A 9488-nucleotide genomic window follows, 5' to 3' on the forward strand; every position below is an offset into this window, starting at 1 on the left:
TGACCCATCGCAAAAAGTCCACACTGGACATACATGGAGAATGGCGGGGGGCATTCATTTTTATGGCTTTCCCTACCTCCTCTTGTTCTAACAAGCAGCAGGGGTCACAAAGTGCTTGCAATCTTACTCAAGCTTAAAATTATTAAAACACAAGAGCAGATGAGAAACTGATCTTATGTAAATAAATCTAACCTCCTTGCCTCAGACTACTCGTGTATCTTGACCCACAGCTGATCACAATACAACTCATGTTTGTTCATTTTCATTGCATAAATCTTTCCCAGGGTGATAAACTTTGCCAGCCCACATAGGTGTCTATATCCCTGAATGAGAACTCCAAAGCACAAGATAGCTGAGCTACATTTCAATCAGAATAATAAAATAACCTGCTTGAGGGATGTTACTGGTTTGGTGTGATGGCATGCGCTTTGAATGTTGTGGGTTTGATTCTACCGCCTCGTGTCATCGCTGCTCTCAACACACATATGCAAGCATACGTAATTCCTCCTTCCTCGATGACAGTCTGTCACGTTCTCAGAAGAAAAACAAGCATAAAACCCGCCACATTTAATAAGAGACAGGATGCTCGACTGCAGAGAATCATCAGTGCACCTATCCGCGAACAGCTGAACATGTGGCTGTGGTGCTAAACCGTGTGAGGTCCATCCATCCGTCAAGAGTGTCAACATTTCACATTCAGAAATTATGAGGCAGCTGCGGGGCGGCCTACTTGTTCACAACCTGTAGCTACAAGCTTAAATTGAAATTGGCAGCAAAGGAAATAAAATTTTCATTAAATGTATCTGAAACCACTGCATCACTAACTTTAACAGCCTCATTTTTCATGGGCAACTTTCTCAGCTGCATTGTGAAACTGATGCAAAAAACTCTGTTCATCTTGTTGAACTACAGAAACAAAGTCCTATTTCATTCCTGATTGCTAAGGGACGGTATACATTACAACAGATTCATCAAAACAAATTGTACTATTGAATCATAATACATATAGCATAGGTCTAGGTATCATGATAGTATTAAATCAGGAGATAAACGCATCGTTCTAGCCTTTTGCACACACAATAAATTTTCTTGCTTAACACAATAAAATCCACCAGTAGGACGAGCAGTGTGTATCCATTCAGAGATCCGCTCATGTGACTGACTGTCTTTCAACTATTAACATCAGTTTAAAGGTGATCCAATGAATACACTATCATTTGTGGTGATAGTATTCCACAGTTTTGTTTCTATAATTGACAAAACAGTGCAAGCAGTGCTTTGTATAAATCTTTATATCACTCTCCTCATCTTATTTCACCAAAGCATTCTCTTGCTGGTTTCGCTGATGTCATCCCCTGCCCCTTGGGCGAGAGTGTGTGTATTCAAACGTGACTCCGGGCTGAGGATAACAGTGGACATTAAGGCGAAAAACATGGTGTAAATGACACCGTTTCTAGTCAAATTTTAATGTCGGGACTGACAAACACTTGGATGACACCACAGCAGCAGTATGGAGGCATTTTATGTTTTCTTTCTGTTTTTTTACGTTTGAAGAAGTGGTTGCCCTGTTATTTCCATTTTATTTGGATTTGGCTGCAATGCTGTTTACCCCTGAAACTTCAAAAGTGTTTTGTGGACTCCTCCGTCGGCATAGTAGATAATGAGTGAATTTTCATTTTGGGGTGAACTATCCCTTGAAGGTATTTGGCTGAGCGCAGACACAAGTTTGCAAAGACAGTATTTTGGTGATGTACTTAAATAACTGCACATATAAAATCTTAAAACTAAAAAAAAATACAAGATACAAGGTAAGTTCTCCAAAGGCAGCCTGGAGCCTGGACATCACAAACTATGCATTGTGCAGACAATCTCACAACACTGTAAGGGAGATGGGCAACTTTAATGTTGCACAAATAAACAAGTGTTACTGTTAGAATTCCTATAAAAACCCATGAGCACAAACAGCTGGTAGCCTGGAGTGCACAAGTCAGTGTTCTCAAGATGTTCCTGTGGACACAGGATTGTTATTCAAGAGAGAACAAGAGAGTGGTGCAAGGAAAAGAAATAATTACTGAGGGGAGGGGACGAGTGAAGGACGGGAAAAAATGACAGCAATTAAAGAGAAGATGATGAAGGAGGAAAGGCTGCAGGACATGTGTTCATAGCGGAGAGTTTGTGGAGGAAAGTAAAAGCTGTGGAGGTCTAATTCTTCTGTGTCTGTCTTTGTGGGTGTATTCCTTTCACGATTGGGTTCCCACATACTCCCCGTTTTTTAATTCCACACTTTATTTATGATCTGCTTGCACTAAAAGATTTAAGTCTTTGCTCGATGTTCTATGCTGATGAAACAGTAGGTGGCATTATGGATGCAAACTAGGCCAAATTGCTCTAGTGATTTTTCTTCAGAACAACAACATCTAGGTCGATTAAGTCAAGAGCTTACCTTCTTCACTTTCAAGCACAATTAATATGTAATTATGTGTGTGCTGGGAGTCTGGGACATATCGGCAACATTTTGCATATTTTACTTTATTTTTTAAAACACAATTCTCCCTACTTAGAGCTGAATGATTTAAGAGAGAAAAAAAGAGAAAAATACATTTTCTATAAAGAATCATTGCCTGAAATATTGATATGATATGATTTGAGGTTTCACTTTTGGACAACGGACGGATGGATGGACGAAATAAAAACATAATGCCTCCATCCGGTTATCTTTGGTGCAGCGGTGTAAAAATAATGACAGATTTTGCCTTTTCTATTTTTCCAAACCTGTGTAGGAAGCAATGAGTGGCTCAAAGTTACCATGTGTCCATTCTCACAACAATTTTAATTTCAATAAGTGGTTTAAGATGAACGGAAGTATGGCCAAAGTTATCCTGACAGCATAAACACCAATGATGCTGGGCCTCATTACCATAGCAGCAGTAAATGAGGCATTAAGCTACACATTGTGACTGTGTGAAGGAGGACTGAGTCTGCAGAAAACACAGACTCAAGAGTGCTGCTGTGAGCAGGAAAAAACTATGTGTGTGATCATTCTTCCCAGTAGTCAATCTTCACATATGATATGCACATATGCTGTTTATGTTATCAGTTTTATGAACAATAGAATGCATTTTTTTTTACATCCAAAAAGACAGAAAGTTTTACAATTTAATGCATTCTAGAAAATCTCAGTGGCATGGGGAAGAAAGAAAGACAGGGACACTTTTAGGCGGTGAGTAGATGAAGAGGAATGGAGTCTCTATGAGAGCTATAGCTAAAAGCTATTCAGGTTAAACCATCCACTCTATCTTTTGGCCACAGGGTAGTCATGATTTCCCACTTTAGGAATCTATCAGTGCCCTGCAGAGGGGAATCAGGAGTGCTCACAGGTGTGATGGGCTATCAGGGCTGGACAGGCACTTCAGACTGAGAGATGAGCTACTTTGGAGAGCCAGCTTTGAACCTTATCCATCAGGATCTTCTGGGACAGTGGCCAGCAGCTCCAGCTTTGATGGCGGGGCCAGCTCTCCCTTAGGCTGGAGCTCTTTCAGCTCCGCAGGTCAGGGACATGATATCCCTGTGTCTCATCCAAATCTCAGTGGGAAATGTTAGATCTGTACTCTCAAATTATCCGTCAGTATACCTAGCCACCCACTGCCATGACTTCTTTATATGACTGATACGGTGGGTTGCACTATGAAAAGGGCATCTACTTGCCACCACTACAAGAAGTCAGGCTGATGTAGCATGTGCTCCAGATAAATACTGCATTGCCCAAAATTTTGAGACATTTAAAGACACATTATTCTGAGAAGGATTAGGTGCTGTTGTTTACTCAATCATGTATAACGGAGCCAGCCTCGATTTACTGAGGGGAAAGGGGACTGAAATTTTAATTCTGAAAAATAGACAGAACCTGTTTTTCTACAGGAAATGAGGTTCTTCAAGGAGAGATGATGTGGCAACTGGCACAACACAGATACTGGGGAGGGAAGCAACAGCAGACATGAAATCGGAGAGGAACAGTGCAGTGCTCTAATTAAACCATAAAAAAACATGGCTTGTGGAAGGTAAAAGCAGACGAGAGTCATACCAGTAAGGGCAGTCCAAACGAGCAAACTCATCCAAAAAGGGAGCAAGCAGGAATCCAAAGTCCACAGAGTACAGTCCAGTTATACAAACACAATTGACACAAACCAAACGCTTAAAGCACAGGGTGGAAAACACAACAGTCACAAACACAGGCTATATGAGGTAAAACTCACAATTAACAAAGGGGAACAGATATTTCAAAGTAAAATTAAAAAGGTTCGCAAGGGAAACAGATCATGGCAGACAAGGGCCATGTAATAATCAAATGGCAAATTTTAAGAGAAGAATTAGAAACCAGGCGTAGTAGACAGAAACAGTAACACATGGAATGGCGGTGGAAGGTGCAGCAACAGGTCTGCAACAACATATGGAATACAGGTGTATGGACATATTTTGCATTTGACGCAGATCATCATCAGGACAAATTACAGACAACTGGCCAGAGCATTTCCAGCAAAACACCTCCAACCCACATATCAGGATCTGTACAGAGAATTCAGGTTGAGTGAGTTCTGTTTGACAGAATGTCGTCAAAATGACATTCTGTCAGCTGCCATCTGTTGTAGTGATGACACACACACACGCACGCACACACACGCACGCACACACGCACACGCACGTCATCTTAAGCTGGGAGTTTATAACATAAATAGGTTACCATCATTCTGTCTGTCAAAATCTAATCTTAACTTGTTAAATTAATATTATCCCACTATTAGTCAGACACCTTGCTGGTCAATTTTAACTACTGCTTGCACACTAGCTAAATGGAGGTGTGTGCGTGTTAGCTCACTGTGTGAACAATAGCCTCTGTTATATTGTACTATTTGCTGTGATAATTAATTTGTTATTGAGAATCATGGAATTTCAATGACACTGGTGTCACCTAAGTCTCTGGTATTTGACTTTACAGAGCCTCTCTTATATTCTGTTAGAAGGACTTGAAGGCCACAGGGTATTAAGAGGAGAAACTCTATCACTAGAAAAAGCAATTTTATGGAAAGATTTTGCAAACCCTTAGATCAGTATATGATTGTATGGGCTATTTGACTTAAAAAACTGAGAATAGCTAACTTGTTAAGACTAGATACTGTATCTGAAACATTGTCTTATTTACACTGTTTTATTTATCACAGACTTTACATCTGATGAACAAGTCTCAAGTATTAAAACAAGACAAAAAGATGTATGCACAAGTGCAGAGGTTGGACTAAAGAAGTAGCTTTTCAGTTAGCTTTCGGGCAAACCTTAAACTACCAACATAAATGAGCGGCACGTCCTTCCACACCTGTCCTGTGGAAAACAAGTCAGCTTGCCTGTAGCGTGGCTCTGACTACAGGGGTTCATAGGATCTGATGTGAGGTGCATACAGTCTACATTCACAGTAGTTATTCAACATGAGTGGCTGTACGTTTTAACATATATTCAACATGTCAGACTTGATGGCTGCTCCCTATGGTTAGTCTCTCTCCTCCACCACAAACCACTATATTATGACCTTCACAACATTAGTTTGCACATCACTACAAAAAGAGAACAGAACTACCTGCATTGACAGGTCATATAGATAATACATTGCACATTGACTGTCCAGTGTGAATGTACTGTAATTCCTAGGGATGCTGAAAAGGAAGAGTAGAGGGGAAGGCGTTCAACCTCGTCTCTGCCAATCTCTGGATGCACTTTGACAGCCGCTTCATTTCCCATGCCCATTTTTGGTTTGTCCTTCCGGTAACAGTAAGCAGAGATGACAAGGAAAAGCCCTTTCCCACACTAGTGCCTCTGGCCTCTGTTGAGTTTGCAGAGGTCCAGTCAGTAGCTCAAGGCAATAGGGCGATAATCCTTGTGTGCCACATCATCTTATATAACACACATTTTGAGTGTTTGCCACCGGGGATGATTCATAGTTGGTCCAGAGGGGAGAGAGGAGATACTATTGCGTAATAATAAGCCAACTCCAAAGATGAAAACAGCATAGAGCCCAGGGGAGGGGGGGGTAATAGACTCTTCCAAAGTCTGAGCTTTTTTTTTTTATATTGCTTTTCAGCTGCTGCTGCTGCTTTCACGACATTCAGCTAAAAGGTAAAGCCAGGGGTACAAAAAGGAACTAATCCCACTCTTTGAGTCAGCTCCTGAGTTTTGTGAAAAGGAGTATGATAAGGTGCAGTTAGGGGGGGTGAATTGAAGTAAATTTTACACGCCAGGCTAGACAGAGCATCAACTGCTGAGATTCAAATGAAAAATACACCCAACAGCACTGTGATTTTGACCGTCGGGCTCACGCACAAAAAAATTCTAAAGCCAGCCAAGAATCAACAATTAAACAGCTGGCAAACTTAGGAGTCGTGTGTCAAGGTTACAGCATCAGAGAACGATTATTTTTCGAAAATATAAATGTTCCTAGATCAGGCTGTTAAAATCTCACACAAAGTATGTGTTCCTGTTCTGTGTCCCTGTTTTTCTGGTCTCTCCTCTAGCTCCACCCTGATTAAACCGATCAGTCATCAATGAGGAGATGTAACTGGTCAGTGAATTGAGGTTCTTTAAAAAGTCCTGTGATGATCTGAAGAGAGGCTTCCAGTTTGGGAACTGCTGGTTCCGCTGGGCCTCAGCCTGGGATTTTGACATTGTGTACTATGTCATTTGATGTTAACAGAACCTATGGTTTGGGCAGTTTTAAAGGCTTTCTGTTGTTGATTTGTGTCCGTGGTGGTCAGTGATCTAACATGTTGTGTGCTCCATAGAGCCACATAATGGTGGGGTGTAATAATATTACAAAAACATCTATTATTTCATATTGTCTATTACACAGTGCCACAAATCACTATATTTTTCATCCTTTATGTTCTTCCACGTGGATGCAGGCAGGAAATTTGACTAAACACGTCACAGTATGGGCAGGACGACTCTGGAGCACTGCCCTCCAGCAGTAGCAGACTCAGCAGCAGCTTCATCTCTGCTGCAGTGGGTGATCTGGCTCCTTTTATTTGGTTCATTCTCAGTTTCAATCATGACAGATTGTAATCTGTCATGATTTGCAACTTCTGCAATTGTAATTCCCTTGTAGGGTTTTCATGTTCTCCCCAGGACAGCATGGGTTTTCTCTGGGTACTCTGGTTCCATCTCAGAGTCCAAAGACAGGCAGGTTAATTGTTCTTAGGTGTGAATGTGAGCATGACTGGTTGTTTGTCTCTATTTGTCAGCTCTGCAATAGACTGGCAAACTGTCCAGGGTGTAGCCCATCTCTCAGCCAGTGGCCTCACCCACAACCCTAACAAAAGAGAACTACCATTGATAATAACAGGATGATGCACACTGCAGGGCTGAAGCAGTTGACACAATATGTTATCAGGTCAATAATTAAAAGATTAACTAAAAGTTTGGAATGAAAGATTTTACTACAAAAACACTGTTTGGGAAACGGCCTTGTGAAATGGAAGCGGCACAATCTTTTCTTGTCACACTACTTATACTACAACAAAGCACTGAATACCATTGTCCACCATTCCATTTGTACAGTCAACACACGTTTCCCTATGACTTCAGCAAAAAGGTCACAGGTTTTCACTAAGGCATCAGCAGGCATGTGTGGACTTTGTGATTCATGTTTTGTAGTCGTGAAGATTTGGTTCTACATATGAATTTTACAGGAAGTGGAAGTTAGCTGTAGAATACAGAGGTTCTGAAACTGAATATTAAACTGAAACCTGAACAAACCAGTTCCTACCCAGTGGCTTTAAACAAATAATGTATGCCTGTGGGTAGTAAGCACCTGCTTGTGCAGGTTTTGGTATGCGTGTCCTTGGAGCAAGAGCTGTACACGAGTAGAGCAAATAGTCAGCTTACACGATGCACCAACTTGCGACACGTGGCGTGAACTCAGTGCTTTATTTATTTTACTTGATTTTTAGTCTACTGACCTCATAGCTCCGGCTGTCAGTTTGGTTATCATACGCTAACTTTTTGAATAAAGTGCACAGAAAAAAGTTTTAATGGCGAAAAATGAACCCGATCATTTTGTTGACTTCATTGCTACTGTTATATAGTTAAGGCATTAATGCCAGCAAAATGAACATCCATTTAATTTCAGCATCATATCGTTAGTAGGCAAGACCACGCGCAACCCTGCAAACCACGTTGGGTTCTTTTTCTTCTTCTGTTTAATGGTGTCTAAACCAGCTGCAAAGTGTTTTAACACTGCAAACATCAGAGGCAGATCAGAGGCTATTTTCACATCTGTTATATTGGTTTGAACTAAACTGATCAATCTGAAAGTCAGACCAAACAAATCAGATATAAAGGTGTCCTTTGGATAAGTCAACATGCACATAATGAGTTTCAATCTTGTCATGGCTTGGATCCTATGCAGGACTTTTATCGTTTTGACTTGTCTATAAATCTTCTTGCCACTGTGGTAGCAAACAGAAAGTCTTGATTTACCTTCACTAATTTGAATATTTTACTCATAATGCCTCATCTATTGGTAAAACATTTATGACACTATTTTGTTGCAAAATCACAATTTAAAGAGTTAAGAAGAAATACACATTTCAAAGAAAATCAAGCGTTGTTTTATTCTCAAACTAATCACGACGAAACAGCTTGATAGTGATGAACAAAGTGAGTTTTTAAACTGTGATTCACTAAGAAAAGCACTGTACATCAACCACTGCCAGTAAAAATCATGACAAATCAGTGATGACATGGCAGACGTGTCGTAAACAAAGCATAACACACCTCAACACAGCACAAATCCAGGAAGTTGTGGTTCCTATAAAGAATGAATATACAGAATCATTTTGATCTGAACACTATATACTGTAAAAAAGTATTCCCATGTCCTTCACAAGTGGGCAAGCAAACATATATACACTCTAGGAAAGAAGAAACTTAGCATGAGGCTCGTGTCAGTGATGTAATTGGATTCTTGGGGACGCTGTCCACAATGACTGCACATAAATAAAGAAAGTAAATACATGTGTTCCAGGTGTGTGAGGTGTTAGCAAGCTCGCTGACAGCTGCAGCGGAAAGAGACATCTGAAAATGAGCCTACCTGGACTCTTGAGGTTATATTTATTCTCCATGCTGGCAGACGATGAGCTCAGGTAAGTGCTGCTGAGTTTCTTTAGCTGTCTCGCTAGCTGCCTAGCTACCAGCTACCTGCTAGCCCCGGTTAGCTCTCTTCGGTCCTGATCTACGGGCAGGGACGGTCCTTCCGTCTGTCCGGTGCCTCGGTGCGCTAGAGAAGACGGAGGCTAACTGAGACGAGCCGCCACCGAAGTACTGGGGAGTTTGTTTCTCAAGTTATCTGTTGTTTCGGTTCTCAAACTCATCCGTGGAAACGTAAACAGGAAGTGAGTGACTGGCTTGTCGGGCTTTTTTTAACCAACCTTAGTGACAGAAGACCC

The 9488-nt window shown here is 41.0% G+C and overlaps 1 protein-coding gene across 1 annotated transcript in view; it reads right to left on the reverse strand.

Annotated features, from left to right (window-relative positions):
- Positions 1–9488, reverse strand: part of ube2j1 (ubiquitin-conjugating enzyme E2, J1) — a 34181-nt gene extending 24693 nt beyond the window's left edge. The window contains exon 1 of the mRNA XM_069514739.1: positions 9134–9488. Within this exon, the coding sequence (XP_069370840.1) occupies positions 9134–9164 (31 nt within the window). The 5' untranslated portion in view covers positions 9165–9488. The remainder of the gene's footprint in view (positions 1–9133) is intronic.

This window comes from Paralichthys olivaceus, chromosome 19 (genome assembly GCF_024713975.1).
Source record: "Paralichthys olivaceus isolate ysfri-2021 chromosome 19, ASM2471397v2, whole genome shotgun sequence".
NCBI lineage: Eukaryota > Metazoa > Chordata > Actinopteri > Pleuronectiformes > Paralichthyidae > Paralichthys > Paralichthys olivaceus.